This window comes from Malaclemys terrapin, chromosome 1, assembly GCF_027887155.1.
Source record: "Malaclemys terrapin pileata isolate rMalTer1 chromosome 1, rMalTer1.hap1, whole genome shotgun sequence".
Taxonomy (NCBI): domain Eukaryota; kingdom Metazoa; phylum Chordata; order Testudines; family Emydidae; genus Malaclemys; species Malaclemys terrapin.
The window spans coordinates 313853877-313881532 of NC_071505.1; the positions used below are offsets into that span (position 1 = coordinate 313853877).

General features: G+C 40.8%; 1 protein-coding gene across 1 annotated transcript in view; it reads left to right on the forward strand.

Annotated features, from left to right (window-relative positions):
- Window positions 1-27656, forward strand: part of CENPJ (centromere protein J) — a 31065-nt gene that overhangs the window by 22 nt on the left and 3387 nt on the right. The window contains exons 2-12 of the mRNA XM_054015508.1: window positions 1603-2037; window positions 5426-5549; window positions 8058-8205; window positions 11135-11240; window positions 11526-13167; window positions 16896-17028; window positions 18886-19051; window positions 20829-21071; window positions 21684-21783; window positions 23649-23749; window positions 25668-25769. Coding sequence (XP_053871483.1) covers window positions 1603-2037; window positions 5426-5549; window positions 8058-8205; window positions 11135-11240; window positions 11526-13167; window positions 16896-17028; window positions 18886-19051; window positions 20829-21071; window positions 21684-21783; window positions 23649-23749; window positions 25668-25769 — 3300 coding nt within the window. The remainder of the gene's footprint in view (window positions 1-1602; window positions 2038-5425; window positions 5550-8057; window positions 8206-11134; window positions 11241-11525; window positions 13168-16895; window positions 17029-18885; window positions 19052-20828; window positions 21072-21683; window positions 21784-23648; window positions 23750-25667; window positions 25770-27656) is intronic.

Here is a 27656-nt window from a genome sequence, read left to right on the forward strand (position 1 = left end):
GAGCTGGCGGGCGGCGCTGGGCCGAGGAGCTGCGGGCGCGTCGGACATGAGGAAGCCGGGCGTAGGCCGCACTCGGCTCAGCGGGTGCCTGGCTGGGGGTTGTGTGGAGTAACTGCCTCGGTGCGCAGGGCTCCGGGTGAGGTGTTGGGCGGGGGCAGCAGCTGCTTTCGCGCCCCCTCCCCCGCAGGTGTCGGAGGCAGGGGCGAGGTTCCTGGCGGGGGGAGGCTGTTGTGCCCACCCCAGTATTCACGGGGGTGATGCTGAAGTACGCACACCACTGGGTCCTGGGCCCCGGGGCGGGGTGTCCCTCGCTTGTAACAGTCGGGACGTGGGGGCGTGTTGGGCAGAGGGACTGTGGTGAGTCCCTCGCACCCAGTGGTTGTGTCAGGGCCCGTGTCCCCGGGGGATGCTGCAGGTGATGAGGGCGAATGCTGCTGTAGCTTGAACCAGCGGGGTAGCTGTGTTAGTCTGAATCTGTAAAAAGCAACAGAGGGTCCTGTGGCACCTTTAAGACTAACAGAAGTATTGGGAGCATAAGCTTTCGTGGGTAAGAACCTCACTTCTTCAGATGCAAGTAATGGAAATTGCCAGATCTGTAGCTTGAGTGTATGAGGGGAGGGTTGCCAGGCTTGTTGCCCACCCGCTTCAAATCTGTGGTGTGATGTCCCACCTGCCAAGTCCTGTTTGTCAAGAGGGAGACGGTCTCCTTTGTACGTTCATCTAAAGACTGCTTTTAAAAGCATCGACTTCTCATGGAAAAATGACTTTTGCTTTGTAGAACTATTGGAAAACTCCCTGGCTGGAATTGTCCTGGCATGACGTGTGTAGTCTGGGGAACCCTGTCGCCTCCTGTGGTTGCCCGAGTGGGAACTTGCCCGTCCCTGTCTTGCCTCGTTGTTGTAACAGTTTGCAATTCAATTGCAATTCAGAAGCTGCAACAGGGTGTAGGCTTAAGAATATGTTGTACCTTGAACAAGAGTAGACACAAACTAGGACCCGAATGAAGTGTTTTCAAAAAATGAGCAAGATTTTAAGTGTTTTACTTTCCGTGAAACAGTAAAATTCACCATATCTAGATAGAGAGACTTTAAACACTGCCTTAAAATGAATGCCAAATAGGTCGTCTTGGCAGCTCCTCGATTTTTTTTTTTCTCTTCCCACTCTTGGGGGCCCTATTTAAAAATCTCAGAGCTCCATCACTCTAAATATGTTACTTGATTCACTGCTTATATATGCTGTATCTTTTGGCATATTTGGAATGTTATTCATTTACTTGATTGCAATTGATACTAAATTTAAAAGCTTCATTGGTTGTTTTGCTTTATATAATGTGTATTCCTCAGCAAGTGGATGTTTAAGTGGATTCTATTGTACTAGGAACAATACACAAGGATTTAGTTTTATAAATATGTTGAGTGGATTGTAAGCAATTTTATGTATTATTTGTAGGTACATTTAACAGCTTTTTTTATTCTTTTCATGTGTAACTTTCAATACCTGGAAATATTTTTTTTTAAAGTTGATAACCAAACCTAACAGATGTTACTTTGCCAGTTGTACTGCTGCTTGCATAACAGATTAAATTGAAATACGTTTTTCCAGATGGGCACTGCTGCAGATTTAAATAGTGAACAAAATGTTATCATACACTGGATGTCCAATGCTTCCTGTTCCGGAGATATACTAAATCCTAGTTTCCATATTTGGAAAACCAATAGAGATGGACAGTCATCTGGAACTGTAAACATAAGTCACCCAGTTAAAATGCTGCATGTTTCAAACAGCAGTTCTATAAGTGAAGACTCCATGCATGAAGAACAAATCTTGGAGTCTGGCTGCCCTTGTGGACTTCAGTTAAATACAACTGAAACAACTTTTCCAGTTGCAGCATTTCATTTGGTCAAGAAAAAAACCATGTTAACACTTAAAGATGCTCCTGCTCTGTGGAAAGCCCCTAAAACTGACTCTGTATGTGATGAGCGGGATGATCAGAATGAAGCAGATTACAGCGATCCACTTCTACAAAAGCTTGAACAGGTAAAAAAAACTTTTTTTTCCCCTTGACATGACTTCATTAGGATTTCTTGTAATAGTCTATAATTACATCTTCTGTTAACTGCAAGGGTGGGTAGGTCTACACTTACCTCCGGGTCCGGTGGTAAGCAATCGATCTTCTGGGATCAAAGATGCGATAAACCGATCCCGGAAGTGCTCGCCGTCGACGCCGGTACTCCAGCTCGGCAAGAGGAGTATGTGGCATCGACGGGGGAGCCTGCCTGCCGCGTCTGGACCCGCGGTAAGTTCGAACTAAGGTACTTCGAATTCAGCTACGTTATTAACGTAGCTGAATTTGCGTACCTTAGTTCGAAGTGGGGGGTTAGTGTGGACCAGGCCAGTGACTGCAGCTACCTAAACATGGCAAGAGGTATTGCTTGCTTTCAGAACAATGCTAGTTTAAAGAGTGAATTCCAAATCACAATAGATCATTAATCTAGTTCTCTCTTCTTCATTATACTCCATATTGAGGGCCAAACCACTTTTTTTTTTTTATATAAATATGGAGATATATCTATCTCATAGAAAAGGAAGTGAGCCTGAAGGGTCATCGAGTCCAGCCCCCTGCCTTCACTAGCAGGACTAAGTACTATTTTTGCCCCAGATCTCTAAGTGGCCCTCTCAAGGATTGAACTCACAACCCTGGGTTTAGCAGGCCAATGCTCAAACCACTGAGCTATCCCTCCCCCAACTCCGAAAGTGAATTGCTTTAAGTGAAAGTGTATTTATTCCTTCAGCTACTTTAGAATGTTCCATCATTTGTCCCACTGAAGTTGAGAGAAAACGATGCAGTTTTAAAAACCTGTAATACTAAAATGTTATGCTAAAGTGTGATTGGAAATCCAAAAGATAGAGACAGTGAAGGTTTTCATTTTTTTGTTATTGATTTCTTCTATAGCAAAATATTCTGTTAGTCCTTAGAAAATTTATATACCAATATATTTGGCTTTAAAATCTCTCTCCATCTGAGTAGTTTTGCATCTGGCGAGGAAGAAGCCAAACCAATACCCTGGTCCTGAAATGACATACTCTGCCTTTGTGTGGGCATAGGGCTGCACTCATGTAGATGCCATGGCAGGATCAGGGACCTTAGGATCGAGTCATACAGCTGATTACATCACCTACATGTGATCACTTACTGGGTGCACAGCTTTGTTTGGACATGCACTAACAGCTTATTTTTTAAGTTGTCAAAGTTAGATGACGGAAAAGATTATAAAACCAGACGTGGATAATCCAGATAAAATTTGTGAACAGAAGATGAATCTTTTGAGTTGGGAGTAGACTTCATGTTTTCAAAGTGCTGTTAAATTTTTTTTTATGTACAATACTTCTTCACTAAAGATGAATGAGGAATAAAGGAATATGCAGCTTTTGGAAGCTATTTGAGTTGCTATTTGATTATAATTTTTGTTTAATTTGGGTTAGGTACATAAAATATTGGAGTCAGATTATTATGAAAACAAAGCCCTCTTTGATAACATTGAAAATAAAATGACACTCCAGATCAAAATGTCACAACTCACCCCCAAAACTGTATTTTTTTCAAAAGTATTTTACATATGAATAAGTAAATGAATACATCACCAATATGGAATAATGGTGAGGTGCAAAGACTATATGTAATTTTGATATTTAAAGAGGAATTGTTGATGGTTTAAAGAGCACCGTATGCCTCTTTAAAAGCATTGATGTTCTATTTAGGGCATGGCTACACTTGCAGTTGTAGAGCGCTGGGAGTTAAACCAGCCTTCGGAGACTGCAGCAGGGAAAACGCTGCTGAGTGTTTACGGTCTCAGCTGGAAGCACATTGGCGTGGCCACATTAGCAGCTCTTGCAATGCCACAAAGAGCAGTGCATTGTGATAGCTATCCAAGCATGCAAGTGGCTGCAACATGCTTTTCAAATGTGGGGGTGGGGTGGAGTGTGACAGGGAGTGTGTTGTGTGTATGTGGAGGGAGAGAGAGTGGGTTTTTGGGGGGCTGAGAGCGTGTCAGCATGCTATATTGTAAGTTCAGACAGCAGCAGACCTTCTGCTCTCCCCCCGTCTCTCTCTCTCTCTCTCTCTCTCTCTCACTCAAAGCAAGCAGTATTCCTTTGTCCTGGAGCAGATAAGCAGCCAGCTGTCAGAAACGGAGCTTTGAAAGGGCATATCCGCATTCCTACAGCAAAGTCAAAATAATGACAAGAGTGGCCACTTGATTTACGGGGATTATGGGACGTTTTCAGAGGTCAATCAGAGTGCTGTAATGCAACATCTCGTTCACACTGGTGCTGCGGCGCTCCAGCAGGGACGCAGCAAACGTTATTCCACTCGCCGAGGTGGAGTACCAGCAGCACTGTAGCTGCGGAGTCAGAGCGCTCTATGTGCCTTGCCAGAGTGGACGGGTAGTGAGCTGGTGCACCTGGGGCTCCTTTATTGCGCTGTAACTCGCAAGTGTAGCCAAGCCCTTAGAAACCATTCTGACTGCACGTGTGCATGAGTTGTGATACGTTTTGGAGGTGGTTACTTTCCCATTTATTTAACGAAGACACCAGCATGAGAATAGAACACTTTGTGAGGAAGTACAACTTAGTGGTAAGAATACAAGAGTTGGAGTCAGAACCTGGAATCTGTTCTCAACTTGACCACTAACTGTGTGTGTGTGATTTGTCACCTCTATTCATGTTTGAGTAGTATTTTACTTTTACAAGTAATCTTTGTTTTCAATGGGATTGCCTGTGGAATACGACACTATTATGTAAGGATGGCAATTAGGGACCCATGGTTAAGTCACTTAGTACCTCTGTACTTTAATCAGTATAAAACTTCCTTGCCTCACTGGGGCATTAAGACTCTAAATGTTCTTTAGTGCTTCTTGTTTTTCATTTGCTCTGTTGCATCAAAGCTTTTTCTGCTGTAACTAACTGAGATGTCACATGTTATATTATGACTTCAAATAAGAAATGAGCAACAGGATGAATTCCTATGATAAGGATTTTATTTTCATTAGATATTTCAAATCTTAATAAAAAGATACTAGTACAAACATAAATATTAGTCAAATCTTGATATCTTTCAAAAAAAGTCTCAAAGTCTTCAAGGTGGGGTTTTCTATATAATTTACAAGTTGGTCCATTTAAAGGCTAGTGGAACTATTAAAGAATTGGTCACTGGAGGAAATACCTTCAGTATAATTTGTTTAAAAATATACTATCAGTGAGTGTAGGGCTTAGTTTTAACATCGCTTGTTTACATCCTGTTCAAATGCCACTTGTTATAATAAAGCATCTTCATGCAAGAAATATAAAAAGCATTTCATGCTAGTTATTCTCAGATTCTAAGAAAACTATTGACTTCAAACACATTTGGTTTTTATGCTTGATAAAGCTAAAAGAAATACAACAGCAGAAACAAGAACAGTTGAAGAAGCAACAGATGGAACAACTTCAAAGGCTTATGGAAGAGCAAAAGAAACTACTTATTATGGTATCTGGCCATCAAGGACTCCCTGGTAAGTGGAGAAGTAAAGCATACAGTATACCTTAAGGAAATGGAACACTTTAATTTTAACATTCTATTTAAAATGTTGAGTACTGTTTCACACAATATCACAAAACTACTAGATTAGTCCCAGGTAAACACTGCATTATTTAAAATAATATTTTAAAAACTACTAATCAACATTCATATTATGGTAGCATCCAAACACCTCAACCAGGACTGGGTTCTTGTTGTGTTTGGTGCTCTACAAACATGTAGCATGATAGGGCCCTTGCCTTGGAGAACTTAGTCTAAATAGAAAAGACAGAAAAATAGTGATAAAAACAAAATTTAAAAAAGTGAATCTTAAACTCCCCCCCCCCCCCCAAACATATCCCTTTCCCTTCTCTCTGTTCAGCTATCTCAGAAAACCTCCTTCATCACTGTTGACCCAAAGTGCCTTTTTTCACTCTTCCCCACCCCACAGAAATAACCTTAGGCTTCATCTGGAGGGGAAGAAAAAAAACCTTTAGCTACAGACTGGCCAGATGTGTGTAAAAAACACCTGTTCCTGCCAGGAACTCTAGGGAGTGGGGTCCATTTGACCAATCCAATTCTGGAGCTGCTGTCTCCTCGCAGAGATAACAATATTGTAATGGAAATACAAAGCATAATGCATTTTTTCCTCCCCCTTCAAGACTGTGCTCAAAAGTCAGGAGATCGGAGTCAGCGATATGGACATCCAGCTAGTTCAAACACTGTGCCTTACTTGCCACCACCTGTGTACCAGAATCTCAGTGGAGATAGTGCTCAGATCCTGGATGATTTTTTTTTTTTGTTTCTTCACGTACACAAGAGTAAATTACTACAAAAATTAAACAAGGAATGCATCTTATCTTTAAAGAGCAGTTTATCTTCAGATTCTATCAGTGAGAAACAGTGTCTAGATCAGCGGGTCGCGAGCCCGTTTTAATGGGATCACCAGGACTGGCTTAGACTTGCTTGTGCCAGGGGCCCGAAGCCAAAACCCCAGTATCTGGGGCCAAAGCCCGAGGACTGGCAAGGGCTTTGGCTTTGCCCCACTCCTGGGGCAGTGGGACTTTGGCCCCCCCGGGCTCAGGTTTCGGTCCCACCTCCTGAGGTCAAGTAGTAATTTTTTTGTCAGAAGGGGGTAGCGGTGTAATGAGAGCCCCTGGTCTAGATGCATCTCTGAAAATGCAAAACAATTTGAAGAACGAGGACCACAAAAATACTACTGGTTAGTTAAATTTATTGAAAGAATTTTCTAGATGAGCTGGAGTCTTTTCATAGTTATTGATCTTAGTATCTTCCTAGGCTACAGTAAACATTTAATTTTCTGTTAACTATTGGTTCATTTGATGGTAATTAAATCCTAGTTACCTGTCACTAGGCTATATATTTGTCAGCCAATGGGCCTAATTCTACCCCTATTGAAGTCCAATGGGAGTTTTGCCATTCACTTCAATGTCAGCAAGATCAGGCCCTTTATATCTTGTGGCCTCATGCTTTTTAACCTTTTTGTCAATGAGCTGGAAGAAAACATGAAATTATTACAGATAAAGTTTGCAGATGACACAAAATTGGGGGAATGGTAAATAATGAAGAGGACAGGTCCCTGATACACAGTGCTTAGATCACTTGACAAGTTGCATGCAGGCACACAGTATGCATTTCAGTACAGTCAAATATAAAGTCATACATCTGGAAACAAAGTATGTAGGTTGTACTTGCAGGATGGGGGACTCTATCCTGGAAAGAACTGATTCTGCTATTGGAGTATTAGGATCACAGTGGGTAATCAACTGAACATGAGCTTCTAGCATGATGCTGTGGTCCAGAGTTAATTTGAGCCTTGGAAGTATAAATAGGAACATTGAGTAGTAGTATTATATTACTTCTGTATATGGCAGTGGTGCGACCACTCTTGGAATTCTGTGTCTAGGTCTGGTGTCAACAAGTCAAGAAGGAGGTTGAAAAATTGGAGGGGGTTCACAAAAGAGACAGAATGATTAAGAGATTGGAAAACATGCCTTATAGTGATAGTCTCAAGTAGATCAATCTATTTAGTTTATCAAAGAGGAAGCTAAGGGGTGACTTGATCATAGTCTAGAAGTGGAGAATAAAAATTTGATAATAGATGTTTTTTCAACCTAGTAGACAAAGGTATACCAGAATCCAATGGCTAGAAGTTGAAGCTAGGCATATTCAGAATGGAAACAAGGTGCAGATTTTTAAATGACTAAGTATCCATTGGAACAACTATCAAGAGTTGTGGTGGATTCTCCAACGCTGGAAATTTTTAATTCAAGATTGGATGTTCTAAAAGATACTCTAGTTCAAACAGGAATTAATTGAGGGAAGTCTCATGGCTTTGTATTACCCAGGTCAGACTAAATAACAATAGTCCCTTTTGACTTCATAATCTGTGAATTGCCTCTGAATGTTGTTCCTGGTTTTTAAAATACAAGCTGAAAACTGATTCCACAATAGAAAAAGACTCCTATCCATCATTTCATAGGAGAAAGCACTTGGTGTCCAAAACAAAAGATGGAAAAGTCTGTTGGAGGTGAAGACAGTGACGCTGATCATTTATGTTCAAGAAATGTAGATTTGTCTGAAAGTCCCAATGGAAGAAAATGCTTACAAGCAGCTAACATAGAGGAAAGGTAAATGTAAGCTTATAAGTAATAGTTTTATCCAATCTTTTTTGACCAAGTTCTAAGACCTGATTGAAAGTGGTTGGGGCTTCTAGATACTACTCAAACACAAATATTAAATTTTAAACCAAGTGGGCCCCCATTGTTATAGGCATTATACAGAGATATGGTAAAAGAAGTCCCTGCCCCTAAAGTCTTATGGTGTGGCATAACAGGTGGATGAAATAAATGAGTGTAGGGATAAGGTAATGGTAAACCAAAATCATGTTTTGGCATAGCTTTACTGTGTGCACAACTATAATTGTAATGAGTCAATCCAGTAGCAGTAATCATAACTTTCTCTGGCATAGCTATTATCAGATGGCCTTTTTCTGTAAGCATCATGGCAGAGGTGAGTCTGAAGGAGAGATGTGGAAGAGGATAAGGTGATGGCTTTATACCTCTTGATAGGGAGTCTCTCTTGTGTGTGGGGGCAGGGGAGGGGGTGTAAAATGGACTAAAGGGTGGTAAAGACTGGCATTAATGATGAAGTGAAACCAAAATGAACATAGGGTTAAATAGAACAGGGCTAAGTTGTGCATGTCCTTGAAAGCATGGACAGGAAGTCTGTGTTTGATGAAGTGAAAGAGGAGGGATGATCTAGTCAGAGTGACAGGCTACGAAGATGACCTTAACAATAGCATTTTGAATGCCCTCAGTGCAAATTTGGAGAAATCAAGACACAAGGAGTATGTCTACACTGCAATAAAACACCTGCAGTTGGCCTATGCCAGTTGACTGTAGCTTGTGGGGCTATAAAATTACAGTGTAGATGTCTGGGCTCAGGTTGTCACCGAGGATCTGGGACCCCTCCTCACTCTTGGACATCTACACTGCAATTTTATAGCCCTGCGGCCTGAGCCCCATGAGCTCGAGTCAGCTGACATGGGCCAGCCATGGGTGTTTATAGCAGTGTAGACATTTGGAACATGACCAGGGCCTGGATAAGAGTTTGGCATAGTGGAAGGATAAGATCTTTGACATCCAGTGTAAGAAGCAGCAGCAAGATTTAGATGTGCTGTGACTAAGGTCCTAGTGGGGAGCCAGCTGTGGTCACTCAATTAGGGTGAACTGCAAAAAAATGGGGCAGACAATCCCCATAAAGCTGGTGGATATTCCAATACCTAGATTTACCAAGCCAGCATAAAACAGCTTCTTTATTACCTCACTGGTTACTCAGAAGTCCAAACAACACAATTCCCTTACAGTGATCCAGCCTCAGGCTTCCATCCAGGTACCCATGTCAAATATGATGATAATTTCTGTACGTCTTATTTCATTATATAAAAGAAAAAGTTCTACCAATCCCAAAGGATTGGACACATTACCTCCCAGGTTAATGAATGTTTCAGATCTTACCCAAATACATGCTACAGCCAATTCTTATTAACTAAACTAAAATTTATTAAAAAACAAGAGAGAGTATGGTTAAAATATCAATATACATACAGACATGAGCTCAATTCATTGAGGTTCAGATTCACAGCAGAGATGGTGAGCTTTGTAGTTGCAAAGAGTTCCTTTAGAATTCAGTTCATAGGTCACAGTCCAATGTCCAAATCTCATATCCAGGGCGTACCAGCATAACTGGGACCTCTGTCTTGCAACTCAAACTTCCCCTGATGAGATCTAAGCAGATCTGAGGTGACCGAATCAGGACCCAAGGATCTTTTATACAATTTTACGTCTTTTGACAAGTTGGAATTCCTCAGGGAACAAAAGGTAATTAGGATGACTTTGAAGGAGGTCCATCACTGGTACTTAGCTATACGAATTAACATAAGGGTTTGCTTGTTCCTCCACCATTCACAGTACATTTCAAAGAGAGATGAATACTGAGATATCCCATGTTTGCAATTCATTTACATGATAGACTGTTCTTTTGACCTCTGAATTATCAGAATACAGCATAGACAGGGACTGTTGAATATATTGTCCACCCTACTCATACATAAATATTATTTCCCCACATGTCTTCTGTGGGTTATTTATTTTGCAGGATGTTTAACCCTTTCTAGCCATGCGTCACACATGCCTTTCATGGTTACTTAAAACAAACGTGATAAAGTACAGTAGAACCTCAAAGATATGAACACCAGAGTTACGGACTGATCCGTCAACTGAACATCACGTGAAACCAGAAGTAACCAATTAGGCAGCAGCAGAGACCAAAAAAAAAGCAAATACTGTACTATGCATTGCATCTTAAAGGTAGGGACATCTGGGCTGCCTGTCCCCACCCCTACCCCCACATGCAGGACACCAACTTACTGCTAGAAAGTAAGAAAGTGAAGATGCTGAGATTCGCAGGCAAAGCTGTGAACCTCCACTGCCAGCCCAAGGCAGCCGGAGCATAAACAGCACTGGGGTCTGCACTGCTTTCCTATAAGCCGTGGATGCTGTTTTCACCCTCTCCCCCGGCCAGGGGGGGAGAGAAGGGGGGAGGAAGCGGTTTTCACCACCTCCCACCGGCTGGGAGGGGGGTATGCTCTGTTTTCTTCACCACCCCTCACATCCCCCTGCCAATCCCAGTTGAGAGGGGGACAAGCTTGCCGGTAAAGTAGCTGCCTCTGTAAACTGGTCCAGAGTGTGAACTGCTGGAGCCGGAGCTGCATTTTATTCAGAAGAACTCAGGGATTCCTGAGGTGTCCGTAACTCTGAGGTTCTACTGTAATATCATTGTGCTTGTCTTTGATAATCGCTGGTAATCTAGCATATTCTTTAAATTAAATAGCCTTAGCTTTGCCACTGGATACCTAAATGACTAAAGAACTTTTTAATTCCTTACCTGCTTATATAATTTTCATATGTTGTATGATCAATTACATTTTTAATTGCATTGTCAAACAGAGATTTAACTTTAACATTGGCGTTTGTAACTTTAAAAAAATTATACTAGGCCTATTAAAGCTGGGATTCAGGAGAGGAAACAGACTTTTGAAGAATTCCTTGAAGAACAGATACGATTAGAAGACCAGCGCCTGAAGCAAAAAGAGGAGCAACAGGTTAATTATTATTAACACTACAGTTATTTATATACTTTCCCAAAATGTACTAGAAACTTTACAAACATGTGAGAAGACAGGTCCCTGCTCTGAAGAGCTTACAATTTTATATATGCAATATTCAAGTTCTTAAAAACAATTATTCTATTTTGTAAAGATTTTCACCTTCCTTAAAACTATAGTGGGACAGGTACTGTGTAACTTTACCTATTAGTAAGCCTTACTTAGATAAGTCTGTAAATATATAATGGAAGTTTTAATGTTGTGGTGTTGTTGTTTTTTAAGGAAGTGGGAAGGTCAACCTTTCAGAAACTACTGACAAGACGACCCTTTCTGAAACGGGGAGAAGGCTTAACTAGGTTCACTAATGCCAAATCTAAAGTAACTAAGTATAAAGAAAGCAAACTGATGACTCAGCAAAGTACTTTGGAGGACAGAAATGTTGTTAAAGTGGACAGACCACAAATACAGCGGAAAACTGCACCTTTAAGCAAGGAACAGGTTTCTGAGAATTTTGCTGTGCCCTCTAAAAAATGTAACCGAGCAGCTAAAACAACAAATGATTCTGTCTTCCCTGTTCAGAAGGCCATAGTACTCAAGAATCATATTGGAAAAAATATATCGCCACCAACAGCGAGACTGCAGACTGAGAAGAATCTTGGACAGTTCAGAGATTCTTTCAGATCAGAAATCAACAGCAAATTTGAAAATAAAGAAAACATAATGGAGTTTGCCAGGCCAACTGACAAATTTTCAGATACAGAAAAGCCTCAGCTGTCCACAGAATTTACCAAAACTTTTTCTCTTTCCAAATGTTCTACAAGTCACCCTGTAAAAGATCCAGAACTTTCTTTTGAACTTTCATTCCAAAATAAGTTGGAAAACTGGGAAAAAGAAAAGGAAAAAGAGAACATAGAATTAGATGAATTTTTGTTTCTAGAACAGGTTGCTGATGAAGTATCTTTCTCGAGTAATTCCTCATTTGTACAAATGTTCTTGGATCGAGATCAGCAAATTTCAAAAGGCCGTAGAATGTCTTCTACCCCTGTCAAAGCAATGCTGCAGCAGCAGCAGCAGATGAATGCCGTAGATATTATAAATAACAAAAATAAAAAAGCAGAAATTATCTTACAAGGAAATAAAAATGACAGGGCAATTACACATACAGCCTTGGATTTGAGGGCATCTATTAGACTAAGGGACCAATTCAATAAAACAGATAATAAAATATTTCAGACTTCTTCCACTGCAGCATCTCCATCTTTAAAAAGCACTGAATGGAATGTAAATGAAGATAAAGATGATGGAAGCAGTGTCATTACTACAAAGTCTGAGGAGGAACTTGAGACCACCTTAAAATGTGCAAATGAAGATGCTAAAAAGTTCATTTTGAGCATCAGAGAAGATAATCCAGTATTCTGTGATTGCACAGGACCTGTCAAAGACCTCAGTAAAGAAAGCAAAAGTAGGGATGTTGATCTTGACTTATCGGACAAAGATTATAGTAGTGATGAATCCAATTTGCTACCAAATCAGAGTAATAGCAAAGTGTCTGAATCTCAAAGGCGTGTTTCATGTACAAATAGGAATAAGGTTGAATTTGATGATGAAAGAACATGGACTGACCTTCAAGAAAATGAGATTCAACATGAAGCACCCCAAAATGATACCATTAAAGTACCTCCACAAACTGACTATTACAATAAAAGTGAAATGGCTGCCCCAGATAAAACAATAAAGAGGAAGGTTGCTTCAATAAAGAAGGGAGATGATTTGCCCAAACAGAGTGTGACAGATGGTGATGCAAGTACACCTCCCACATCAGACCTCATGATGAAACTCTTTCCTTCACTGAAACCTAAACAGAAGCCAGACTCTCATACAAGGCATGAAACCAAATCAAATGTGGGACAAGAAGAAGCAGGAGGTAAGAGAATAATAAAACACACATACATCAGTGTAGAATGAGCACTAGGTGTTCTTAAAACATGCAATCAAAATAATGGAGAGGAATGAAAAAATTACTGGTGTTGTCTTGCAGTTTCTGTTAATTATCAGTCATGCGAATTTAGTGTGTGCTGTCATAAACTTGTGCTGAACTGTTGCTATATCCGCAACAAGCAATAGCTAGAGCTGTGCAAATCTGCAGATATTTGTGATTCGTTTTTATGGCTTGGATGTAGATACAAATTTGGTATCCGTGCAGCGCTCTTGCAATAGTATTAGAAAAAATGTTTGTGACCAGTGACATGATTTCAAAAAAATTTTTTTAACTAGATGCTCAGATCACTTTACTTGTAAATTTTATTAATTGAAGTTACTGAAAGGGATTCATGCCAAATATCAATATTTAGAGTCTGATTCTCCACTCATTGATACTGCTGCAAATCATGAATAGTGGCAATGAAATCTGGAATTAGTGTGTGTTTTGATAAAGAATATCAGGGTTGGAAGGGACCTCAGGAGATCATCTAGTCCAACTCCCTGCTCAAAGCAGGACCAAGCCCCAGACAGATTTTTGCCCCAGATCCCTAAATGGTCCCCTCAAGGATTAAACTCACAACCCTGGATTTAGCAGGCCAATGCTCAAACCACTGAGCTATCCTTCCCCCCACTTGTCTTACTAGTGTAAGTAAGAGGAGAATCAGGCCCTTAGAACTTTGTTCTAGAGTGGGCTGTAATTTGAGATTTCTGGTTTGCAAGAAATTTTGCTACTTTTGAAATTTGGTTTTGTTCCAAATCAGAATAGAACCAAATTTTTCAAAATGTGTCGAACTGGAAATCCTGAATTTTTTTGGGAACACCAATACTTGGTATTTCCGAAACAAAATACGCTCCTTAGGTCTGGAAGCTGCTGACTGTAATTTGACACACTTTTCATTTTCATAACTGCTAATACCCTCAGAAGTCAGTCAGCTCTGGGGCTTCCAGGGTCTCCATCTCCCAGGGCTGGCACTTGGGAATTGGGCAGCAGAGAGGCAGCTGGTCTGAGAGTCTGGAATCATTGGGGTCTCTGGCCGAGGTATGTCCATCCAGATGGGGTTGCCTAGGAGCCCTAAGCCCAGGTTTCCAGGTTCCCAGTTCTTTGAGCTGCTGGCTCCACAACAGGGAGGCTGGAAGCCCTGGTGTGATAGGGCTGCTCTTCAACTGTGGACTGTGGGAACCTGGGTTCCATCAGAACCCTACTAGTGACTTGACAAAAGTTCGTTGAATCTGACCTGGTTTCACTAGACATTTTGGGTTCAACAAACTGGTGTTGTCTGACAAAACTCCGATTTGTTAGAAAATTTTCAACCAGCTCTACCTAGTTCATAATTAAGGCTACGTTTTAGTCACAGGTATTTTTAGTAAAAGTCACAGACGGGTCATGGGCAGTAAACAAAAATTCACGGCCCATGACCTGTCCATGACTTTTCCTAAAAATACCTGTGACTAAAACTTGGGGGGGGGGGCGGAGGGGGCTGCCCAGGGGCCCTGGAGGTGTGGGGGGAGGATGGCCTGAGTGCTGGAGAGGGGGACAGGTGGCAGTGCATGGCTTGGGATCCCCGTTGGAGGGGGGACTCTCACTAGTGCTGGTGAGGGGGGCAGGCAGCAGCGCGTGGCCTGGGACCCCCACAGGTGCTGGTGGATTGGCGGGGCTGGCAGGCTCCCTGCGTGACTCCTCCCTCCCTACTCCCCCACCCGCAAGCAGCAGAGTTTGGGTGGTGGGAGGGGGCAGAGTGGGCATGGGATGGGGTGAGGCAGGCCCTGGGCGGCGCTTACCTGGTGGGCTCCCTGGAAGTAGCGACATGCTCCTCACTCAGCTGCTAGGTGGAGGTGTGGCCAGGCAGCTCTGTGTGCTGCCTTCGCCTGCACGCACTGCCCCCGCAGCTCCCATTGGTTGCTTCCTAACAATCTTCAGAGCACAATTCTTCTTCCTACTAGAGAGTCTTTAGGCTTGTAGCTACATTTCCTTTGATAGTTTTTCATCATCCTTTACAGCAACCTAATTTTAATAATTTAGATTTGCTGGTCAGTAGGATTCTTTAAGTACACAAGCTGATTGTTCTAATGCAAAAATATGAGGGAGCATGGTTTGTTGTGTTGGTTTTTTTGGGAGACCTGGACTTTGTCAATGGTTTAGTGGTAGCAAAATGCACTGCAGCCTGTATGTTAAGAGTTCAGATCCTGGGTTGTTCGGTTTCGTAGACTATTGGGCCTGGGAAGATGGACTCAGCACTACATCTGTGTATGTAGATGATTTAGAAACAACTTTGTTACATTGTCAAATGTAATGCCACTTCCCCCCCATTGTTGTCAATCTGTATTCACATCTGCCTTCTCTTAACTACCTGAATAAATTCAGCAATTCTAACAAACCCTTACTGGAAAAATACTTAGCAAAATTGATCTAGATACATACTAAAATACAAAAAGCACATTGCTGATCATTTAATATCTGGCAAAATAATTTTATACCATAAACAGGGTATGGATTCAGATTTGTCTTGTTATCCAGAAGCTGCTTGCTTGCTTTTTTAAATTAAAGTCTCTAGTGTTTTGGTTGAGAAGAAAATTTAAAAAAGTCACTGTGTAACCAATGCAGAGAGAACTGCCTCATTAATTTTAGGAAGGCGTTTATTCAGATGCCCAGTGACAATGATTTAAACATCAATATTAACTGTTTCATTCCTCATGTAAGAAAGGAGATGAAGGATCATAGATCTCCACAAGAAACTTTGAGCACCATTTCACTTTGGTGCCCCAAGTGGAAAGTGGTTAGGAGATACCACCATTTAAAAACAAACAAACAAAAAAAAACCTTCCAATCAAGAATAGCCTAACCGAGCCCATGTGTGTTTTCGAGCCTTACTTATGTCTAGAAAGCTCACAGCAGCAAGACTCCCAGCCTGGATCAACAGACTTAAGCTTGCAGGGCTCATACTACTACTTTTTTTTTTTTTTTTTTTTTTTTTAAAAAGGCAGTGTAGACAGCTCTTCGAAGTAGCAGCTTGGGCTCTGAAGCCAAGGGAGGAAGGGGTAGGCTTCAGAGCCCGAGCTGCTATTTTGAAGAGCTGTCTATACAGCTATATATATCTCTATCTATATTTTTTAAGAGACCTAGAAAATGCCAGAGTCTGTCAACCCAGGCTGGGGGCTTGCTGCTCTTTGCTGGGTAGATGTACCTACTGAGGTTGAGCCAAGCTCACCGAACCCAGGGAGTATGAACAATCATTCTTTGAATATCTGCATACTATACTTGGAAGTTGATCTTATTTTGCTGACATGCATGGGCAGAGTTTATTTTGTGGGCACAGCTTTGAAGAGCCTGACCACCTCCCTTCCATGCCCCCCACCCTGTATGAATCCTGATCATAACTTCAATGAGAATTACTCTATTTTGAAGACTAATTCAGATTTAAATTTGTATTCCTTGCATACCCTGTTGTGCCTGTACAACAAATATATTCAAAACCTGAGATGGTTGAACAAGAAGCACAGATTGCTTTGATAAGGACTGACTTATTTATCACCTACTGTATTATTTGGAGACTAGTTATTTATACCTCAGAGTAAGATCAACTGATGAAATCATTTATATCTGACAATTTAGTGTATACTTCAACACTCTCTGTATGAATGCCTCTTAACTTGGGTATACCTGTTCCCTGATAGGAGACATTGTTCGATCCCGGGTACTCAGAGAGAAGCTTGTTGAATTGGAAACAGAAATTGAAAGATTCAGAGCTGAAAATGCATCTCTAACAAAACTCCGTGAAGAACGAGAGAGCTCTTTAGAAAATCTCAGGTAATTTTTCAATGGAAGTATTTCACTGTATTTTATTTGCTTAGTAAATACATCTCCTTAACTGTTTGTTTAGAGCAGGGGTGGGCAAACTTTTTGGCCTGGGGGCCGCATAGGTTTTCGGAAACTGTATGGCGGGCCGGTTAGGGGAGGGGGTTGTGGCCCATCCCCTATCCACTACCTCCGGGACTCCTGCCCCATCCACCTCTCCCCGCTCCCTGTCCCCTGACTGCCTCTGGAACCCCCGCTGCCCCATCCAACCCTTTCTCTCATTCCTGACTGCCCCCCTTCAACCCTCGTTCCCTGCCCTCTGACCGCCCCAATCCCTATCCACAGTCCCGACCACCCCCCCCCCCGGAACTCCCCTGTCCTCTATGCACCCTCCCTGCCCCCTTACCATGCTGCCTGGAGCACTGGTGGCTTTCGGCACTACAGCCACGTTGCCTGGCTGGAGCCAGCCACGCTATTGCTACTGCGCAGCACAGAGCACTGAGTCAGGCTGGACTCTGCAGCTGCGCTGCCCCAGAAGCTCTCAACCCCGCCGCCCAGAGCATTGCGCCGGTGGCGGAGTGAGCTGAGGCTGTGTGTATGGGGCGGGGAGGAACAGCACGGGAGGGACCGTGGGGTAGCCTCCCGGACCAGGAGCTCAGGAGGGTCCCGCGGGCCATAGTTTGCCCACCTCTGAGTTAGAGCTATTAATAGGCAAATGAGCAAATCTGCAGGTAAGCACAGCAGTCTTGGGTAGTAGTAAATATTACAGAGATCTATTTCAAGGGTGGCCAAAGTTACTGATCCTTGGAGTCGCATATGATGATCTTCAGAAATCTGAGTTCTGGGTGCACCTGCTCGGGGTGAGGTTTGGGGCTTCAGCCCCATGAGTGGCGCCTGCTACTGTGTGGGGCTTCAGGAAGAAGGGGCTGAAGTTGCAGCCCCTAGACTCCCTTCCCACTGGGCAGAAGCCCCGAGCTCCACCTGCCCCAAGTCTGGTAGGTGGAGAATGGAGGGGCTCTGCGAGCCACACTTTAACTGTAAGAGTCGCCTGTGGCTGGCGAGCCACAATTTGGCCACCTCTGATATATTTAGTATATAGGTAAGTAATTGACATCTCTTAGAATATAATAGTGTAGATTTAGGTTAAAAAAAGTTTGACACAATAGGTAGTTTAAATGTATAACATGCAATAAATAGCCTACACTGTGTAATTAATCACTCAAGCTGCTACTCTAGAAAATGGATCAAAACATGATTTAAAAAAGCTATACCCAACTTGTTCAGTATGAAAGCTCATATGGTTGGGAGATTTTTTTGTTTTATATACTTTGACTCATTTAAAACTATCTTTCAAAAAAAAAAAAAAAGGAATAAGAGATTTTTCCAGCGCTTGATGCTTTTACCTGGTGTCTTGCTAAAATGTGAGACTGATGCTGTCTTTTTGATCAGATGTTTGTTCCTGGAAAAACCTTCCTGGGCACATGTAGGCTGGAAAAGGGGTAGAGTTAGGGACGGGGGAAGGAGAGGGAATAGCTTATGTTGGATGATAGCGATCCCTTTTGTCAATTAAGGAATGTTATTTGCAGTCTCTGAAAAAAGGTCCTGTCCAGTTGTCAGTCAAAGCAACAGTAAATATGGAGGGGATTCTTGCTAGTGGGAACTGCAGAGATGATTCTTAAGACTTCAGCAGTGGCAGTGAGGAGATCCTTCTGACTAAATATATATTGTGTGTAATTTATTTACAGTGGAAAGTCATTCTGGGAACAGGAGATACTATTTTGAATTACTGAGGTGTAAAATTCTAAATAAATACTCCAAACGTCAAAGTTGTTCTATTCCCAAACAATAAGCTACTTTGTGTAATTTCAGGAAAGAAATAGCAGACTTTGAACAGCAGAAAACAAAAGAATTGGCTCGGATAGAAGAAGTTAAAAAAGAAGAAATGAGAAAACTCCAAAAAGACCGTAAAGTTTTTGAAAAATATTCCACAGCAGCTAGAGCGATGCCAGATAAAAAGGAGCGTGATGAAATTCAGGTAAGAAAAATCTAAAGATTGTTCTGATCTTCAGAGTGAAATTTCAGCTTTTCACAATTGTGCAATTTGGAATTCGTAGATTCTGTTAATTTGAAGGGGTTCGATAAGAGAGAATATATATTTTCTCAAACTAGATCAAGATACTTGGCATCCATCAGTAGTTCCCACATTGAAAATCATAGGCGTCACACAAGTATTGTTTTGCTTTAAAAAACAAAACAGAAACACACTACTGAAGAACTGTTGTCCTTCTGTCAGACTCCCATAACAAAAAAGGTTCAGAATGGCACTAACAAAGAACATGACAGCAGACCAATAAACCTAAATCAAGTTGCAAAATATTACTGTAATAAATATGTTGCAAACAAATTCATTCACTGTAGTGAATTGAATGCAAAATTGAACCTGTATCAAGCATCATTCTGTCCATAATTGTTGCGTTCTAAGCACAGTTTTATCTCATAATAGATGTTGATTATAATGTGTCTGATGCATAAACATGTCTTCTCATTTCTATCATGTTTAATCCTATCGCTTTGAAAAAGATAAGACTTGTTAGTCACTACGAGGGTGAATAATGTAGTTTATTGTAATCTTGGTATCTCATAGATCTTTCTCTCTCTATCTTTTAGAATTTTGGATTTCCTTTTTAATATCTTACCATAGTTAGTGATTGAATTATCCATTATTATATGGTTAACTCAATCTAAGGTGGCAATTATTTAATTCAAATTACTTAATTTCTGATCTCCTGTGAGCTTGTTTGGGGAGAAAAAGAGGAATAGAAAATGTTTTTGGTATTTTTTGTTTTGTTTTTTAGGCTGCCCTAAAAATCCTTTCATTTGCTATTAAGTTTATAACTATACATGATGTGCTTCCTGGACCATCATGCCCAATGGATTTTTTCTATGCATATTTATATATATTCAGTGTTGATTTTTTGGCTTGAAATGTGAAACCAAATATAATCTACATGGCAGCATGACCCTTGTCAAACCGTCTAGCCAGACGTCTCTGTATAATAATGATGCCTAATTATTATATAGCATGTTTCATCAGTAGATCTCAAAGTGCTTTACAAAGGTGGTATCGGTATCCTTATTTTACAGATGGGGAAACTTAAGTTGCTTTTTTTTTTTTTTTTTTTTTTAAATTAAGAAAGACAAGAATACAATCTTGAACACTCTTAAGAAAAAGTCCTTTTCCTTCCCTAGGACTTAGGGTGAGATTTTGTTACACTGCACACAGAACTTGCAGCCCAGGGAGAAGGTGAGCTAAGTTGGCTTTTAAGCCTCCTTAGCACCTTCCCTATCTTGGGCTGCTCTGGAGGCTGGAGAGGCCACTCGCATAACTTGGGCTGCCCAGAACCTCTGTAGTGCTGCAGCTCCATCCTCAGTATGCCCCTGAGGCCAGGTTTGTGAAGGATTCCAGTTCCTGTACCAGGGTAATCCTTCCTCTGCCAGAGCAGGGGCTTTTAAAGCCCCTTTACACTGCTCTGGACCTTTTATCTGGTGTAAAGGGGCCTGAGCAGGGATGAAGCTTGCTGCCTGATTGCGAGAGAGATCAGGCAAGTTAATACAAAGTAACTCCTGCCTTTAGAAAACAACACACACTTCCTGCCCTTCACACAAAGATTATTTCACTTGTTTTGGGTCACTGTCTTCTGTGCTGTCACTGCTAATGAAAGATTACTATTTTCTCTAGTCTGTGTTTTAATACAGCAGAAAATGACTGGCTTGTATCCTCCTACAAACAGTTGATACTTATTTTTTCTAAGGCTTTAAAACAGCAGCTTGCAGACTTGCAGGAAGACTTAAAGCGAAGAGAAGCAAAATGGTCAACTACTCATGGTCGCCTTAGAAACCAGATAGAAACCTTAACAAAGGAGAACACGGAGTTAAGGGAAGAGATCAAAATCATGGAAAGATTTCGTCTAGAAGTTTGGAAGAAAGCAGAAGCTGCTGAAAGCAACAGGAAAGCTGAAAGTTCTGGAATGAATTTGAAGAGAGCAGAGTCTATAGTAAGTTGTGCTTGTTTTGAGGTATTTTAAACTGATTTTTGCAGATATATATATATATATATATTGATATATATTTTTTTTCAATTGGTACTCAGAGACCAGTTGGATGTTTCATTTAATTTAATGGAGGTGTATTGGTGTTGTAAGACAGTACACTGCTGTTGACTTCTACTGCCCCTATAATCCTGGATCTTCACTGTATGCAGGTACCATGCTCTCCAGGATTTTGCTCTCTCCAACTGAATTATTTTGGAGTTCAATGGGGAAATCAGTTGCAACTGACTTTGGTGCCTTTGCACTCTAAAGATTAGCTAGTGAAACCAGCCAGTCTTCACTGAATGATTTCACAGTTAAACTAATGTAAGTTTTAGTAGTCTGAGTATACGTGAACTGCACCAAGGTCAAATTTTGGGATTGTGCATGGTGAGGAAGCAGAGGAAAGAGAAGCTCAGTGTTTCTTCTCTCCACAATATACTTTGAAAGTGTATAATTAAGTCATTGCAATAAAAATTATGGGCAAGTGGTCTGTGTTGTTGAGTGCTATTGCACTGTAATAACATTGCTGAATAAATCATTCTTGAACTAAATAAATTCTTGATTATATATTTTCAGAGTCCACCAACTAGATTTCAAAAAAGCCAGTTTCTGTCTCCAGTTCCTCAAATAGAAAAGAGTAGCAAGATGAATGGGAAAGGTTATTCACCAGTAAAAGGTATAAACATTTATTCAAAAGGAGAATTGTATTAACTCTTTAAAAGAAAATTGCCAGTTTTAATGTTTGTTTGCAGCAACTGACAATTGGTAATCTCTATTTTCCTCAGGCAATCCATGTATTAAATAGTCCAAAAGTATAATGGATGTGAAAGTTTAATAGTCAGACTTAATGCTCTGATAAATAATAAATATTGTCATTGATAAGATTGTGGAGAAAGTTGTGGATACATCTCTCTCAGTATGTAGATGTGTCCCTGATTTCCTTCCCACTCTGGGTACAGAACTGGGTATGGCCCAGAGACTGCATTGGTCAATGATCTCCGGGCAATGGATGAAGATCAGGTATCTGTGCTAGTAGTGTGCTGCCGTGGATACCGTTTTGATCGCCAGGTAGTGTTCTCGTGCCTACAGACTCTAGTGGGAGTGCCCAGGACTGCTCTTCAGTGGCGTGATTGTTTTCTCTCTCAAAAATCACAGAAGAGGTAGTTGAAAGCAATTTCTGAAGACCTCTAAAGTGGGGGATGTTGCAGGGTGCCATTCTGTTAGCTCCTCCTGTTCAACATATATATGGGGCCACTAGGTGGGTTAGTAAGAAAGCATAAAGTGTGTTTTCAGTATGCTGATGACACCAAAATGTATATCTGTCATTTTCAACTCAGATAGCTTCTAATTAAGATTGGGCCATGGATGACTGAGTTGGCTGCTCAATCCAGATCAGAATGAGGTGAAGGTAGAGGTGGTGGGGAAGCAGCTGGAGATAATTGGTCCCTTTGATTTGAGGGAGTACATCCACCATTGGTTACTAAGATTTGCATTTTAGGAGTGGTGGTGTTGGTTTTTTTTTTAGATCCCAGCTGCTGTTTGACTCTCTCATTACAGCAGTAGAGGAGTTTTTTTTTTTTTTTTTCGTTTTTACATCTGCTTGTGGCTAGGAGGTTGCAATCTTTCAGATGTGACTCTTGCTGCTGTTTGCAGTTGTCTTAACAAAAGCATAGCTATGCACTCTACATGGGGTTACATCTTTAAAATCATTCAAAGAAATGAAGCTGGTACAGAACGGTGTGGCTCACTTTTTGAATGAGGCATTTTGGTGGGAGCGTATGATGCTAGGATCTTCACTGGGTGTTTGTTGGTCTTTGGGTGCAGTTTAAAGTCTTGGCTTACGACCTATAAAGCCTTATCTGTCTTGAGACTGATGTACCTGAGAGAGTGCCTTTCTTTTGGTCCCATGTTGCACAGCTACAGTCTGCAACAGTGCCTAAGCTGGACATCCCTCATAAAAGAGTGGGTACCGGGAAGGACATTTTCTATTCTGTAAGGGTTTCGAGATGCTGGAAATTGTTCCCCTCGCTTGCAGCATTCTTGGAAGATTTGGAACAAGGACACACATTATAGGGTTATTTTGGAAAAGGACAAGGATGAGCTGCCTATAAATAAAAATGGGTAGAAAGGAGTCTCTGTAGGTGTTTTGCTGGCTGAGTTCCTATTGGAATGATTATCTCTGCTGTTATTTCATTAATAAATGAGTTAGGCACCTGGAGCTTTGGAAAGGTGCCTTTTTATAATTTGAATCTATACATAATAATAAATGTGCTATCTGTATTATATTTTATGACTTTATTGTAGCTCTCTGCTACTATAGCAAGCAATAATATATCTGAGGTAACACACTTAACTGGATATTAATTCTTCTCGAGTAGCTGAAGATACTGCTTTCAAGTTAATACTGCACACGAGGTGTGCAGATATCCAGTATAGTTTATCTATCATTCTGATCATTACATTTGCTTATAACACCCAAACTGCTTCTTGGCTGCTGAGACTATGTAAAATTAACAATTTTTATAATTTATATTTGAACAGAAAAGCCTTCTAGAAGACCTAAATCAGCACCTGTTAGTGATGGGAGTAACTTTGACAAGACCGTGACGACACTAGAAGATTCCTCTAGGACTTTTATGATAGTAAGTCCTATACCAGAATGTTGTCTATTTTGACTTGATTCCAAATAGAATAGTTATCTGCATTACCCCAATGTGCAGCCTGAAAAGTGATTTGTGAAACTGCCATAAGAACACTAGACAAGATCGAGTAATGACTACACTATTAAACTACTCTCTAGTAATGCAGAATACCGGTACAGAAAATTACACTTGCATCTAGTATTTGGAACCCATTTTTTTTATTATTATTATTAGGGGGAGATGTTTGGTGATGGAGATGTTCAATTGCAGCTAAGCAAAATATCTTACAAAATTTACCAAATTTTAATAAATATTAGCAGAAAAAAATGGATGTTTATCTCCTACCTGAAGAAAGAACAGTGAATTTTGTAAGAATGCAGGTAGTTAAGACATACATCTTTATCAATTACTGTATGTAGCATTTGCTAGTAGTATATGAAACTCGAATAATGATTCTGTGCCTTGGAATCTGTTACTGATCTTTTAAGTTAAGAACCAGATTGGAATTTTTTGGTAAAATGGATCTCATTATAATCTAGGCAAAAGCTGATTTCCAAAACCTAACAGATCTTATGTCTGGATTTGTCATTATCCAATAAGCTATATCAAACCTCTTCTCTAGATGCTTTGGGTTGATGATTCTCTTGGTCCCTCCTTGCTTTCATGAGCTGCCTTCTCAACTCCAGAAAAATCCCTCAAGTTTGGCTGCTTTAATAAAAAAAAAAAAAAAAAAAAAAAAAAAAAAAATGCCAGATGTAATAGAAAAGTTAGGTTATCTTTATGTTCCAGAAAAATGGAGCCTGATTTAATGCTGTCACATTCTGGGTTGCAATCCAGACCAGTGAGGGGCTGTATCGCCACCTGCCTTGCAACTTGAGGTGTCTCACAATGTTTTGGTGCTGTAAGCTCCCAACCTGGGCCCCTAACAAACAGCATGCAGGTCACACCCTAAGTGGCTATGTATAGCTGCAGCCTGCCAGCGCAGTCCAGTCACACACTAGCTTCCACGAGCCTTGGTTACCACTTGCATGGTGATCCCAACACACTTCCAGTCCCAGATTTCCCCCAAAAATATTTTCTGCCCTGTCCAGCTTTCTCCTGGACAGTTCAGATATTTTAGGTTTGTTGCCCCTCTAAGGGGATCCAGATCCAACAATTGGTTACTTTTAAATGGAGTTACCCACACAATTCAGTTTAAAGACAACACTGGAGTAGTTTTGATCAAAGAATAAAACAAGGTTATTTAATTACAAAGAGAGGTTTTATGTTAGTATAAGGCATTAAAGTAGAAATGGTTACAAGAGAAATAAAGATAAAATGCTTCCTAGTACTAAAGCTTAACACTCTAGACTTGGTTCAAGGTAAAATCTTTTACCACATGTTTCCAGTAACATTGCTGACCAAAATTCTGAGGCCAGGATTTGCTCCCAAAAGCTGTTTCTTTGGTCATCTTGGGTGAAAGAATGAGAGGTGGACAGGGAGAGATACCTTAGGGTGTTTTTGTGCCCTCACTTTATAGGTCAGTCCCCCTTTGAAATACATTTTCCTGAAGGCTACCCTTAAATGAAGTTCATTTCCGCTATGAGGCTGGAGTCTTGTGGTGAAAAAGGTTTCATGCTGTTGTTTGCTAAGTTGTAGATATTTGTTCCAGCCCCCCCTTCCTTGGCAAGGGGCTTGTCCTTTGTCTTTGAGAAACAGGTTTATCCCCTCCCCAGACTTGTCTGATAAACAAACTTCAGTCATGATTTCAATTTTACATGCACACATTTCATCATGATATTATTGACAGCGAGCTATTAGTTTTCAAATGATACCTAACAGGGCATCATTTGTACAATGATTATTACAATAGTGTGGAGGGTATTAATACAGGGTTGCATTCTGTCAGTTGCTTACTAAAGAAATATTTTCATTTCAGGACATGTCCCCTACTGAAATATGTGTGCCATTAGAGCCCCCTACTCTTGTGTCTACAGGCAGTGAAGAAATACAGGGAGAAATTAACTATCCTGATGGAAAGGTAGGATCAGATTTCCTTTAAGAGGCTACAGAGAATAAATCTGGGTAATTAGTTCACTCTTCTAGGGGAACTCATCTTTGTTAGGGCTGCGGTGCCTCTCTTGTTCACTTTATATATGGGGCTGTTGGGTGGGTGTCCCTTTCATTTGTGAGAGAGTTAGAGTCTAAGATAAATGTTGTTAAAATCTAAATACCTAAATCACTATTTCATAAAAATTGTGTTGTAAACTGTTCCATATGTACACACAAGATAGTTTCTTTCTTGAGTCCAATTGGAAATGACCAAACCAGCAAAAAAAGGAAAATGAGGATCTCATTTGTTCCCATCCTTCCCCCCACCCCATTAGTGTTTGTCTTATACTTAGTCCCTGACCCAAAGAACTTTAAACTGTCTTTTTATTCTGTTTGACTGTTAAGTTAGGTGCTGTACAATGTACGTGACTGAGGCTCCTGAGTGCTATGATATTACAAATAATATTTCAAACCGCTATTTAAAATAAATACGTCCTTGGGCCAGATGCCCAATTTAACAAGAATTTATACAATTAAGGGAAAAGAAACTAGTTTCTTTGCTTACACTGGTCTACAATTTTTGAGAAGTCGTCTGTTTCAGAGATAAAATGTGCTATTTATTATGTATTTTGATGTGCTGAATTCAAATATGACAATTAAAACAACTGGCTACTGTTTCTAAGATATTTAAGTTTTTACATTTTATGTCTAAGTATATTGTGTAGATAGTTTTAATCATAAATTGTAAACCTAGGTCTTTTTCATGTGTTTATGGTTGCTTTACATGATATTTCACCTGTCCTGTTTATGTAACACTTTAAAAATCAGCAAAAGGGTTATATAAATAAAATTTATTATGAAACAAAAGGCAAAAAACTATTATGTACATAGTTTAGTCCTATTCAGTGTCTACTCGGCGCTTCTTGGCTTGTCTCTTGTATTCATTAAATGGAGCATCTCTGGTCACTGTCCAGCAATAGTCTGCAAGCATTGATGGGCTCCATTTGCCCTGATAGCGTTTCTCCATTGTTGCAATGTCCTGGTTACATCGCTCACCATGCTCGTCGCTCACTGCTCCGCAGTTCGGTGGAAAAAAATCTAGATGAGAGTGCAAAAAATGTCTCTTTAGTGACATGTTGCAACCAAGGCTTTTGTATGCCTTGAGGAGGTAGTTGTAGTTGTCTGCCTTGTTGTTTCCGAGAAAATTTATTGCCACTAACTGGAAGGCTTTCCATGCTGTCTTTTCCTTGCCACGCAGTGCATGGTCAAATGCATCATCTCGAAGAAGTTCACAAATCTGAGGACCAACAAAGACACCTTCCTTTATCTTAGTTTCACTTAACCTTGGAAATTTTCCACGGAGGTACTTGAAAGCTGCTTGTGTTTTGTCAATGGCCTTGACAAAGTTCTTCATCAGACTCAGCTTGATGTGTAAGGGTGGTAACAAAATCTTCCTTGATTCAACAAGTGGTGGATGCTGAATGCTTTTCCTCCCAGGCTCCGATGACTATCGGAGTGGCCAATCTTTCTTGATGTAGTGGGAATCTCTTGCACAACTATCCCATTCGCAGAGAAAACAGCAGTACTTTGTGTATCCAGTCTGCAGACCAAGCAAGAGAGCAACAACCTTCAAATCGCCACAAAGCTGCCACTGATGTTGGTCATAGTTTATGCACCTCAAAAGTTGTTTCATGTTGTCATAGGTTTCCTTCATATGGACTGCATGACCAACTGGAATTGATGGCAAAACATGCTTTAAGACTAGTCTTCGATGAATCAATGAACAGTCTCCACTCATCTGGATCGTGAACGATGTTGAGGGCTGCCATCACACCATCGATCTTGTTGCAGGCTACAAGATAACCATCCATGAAGA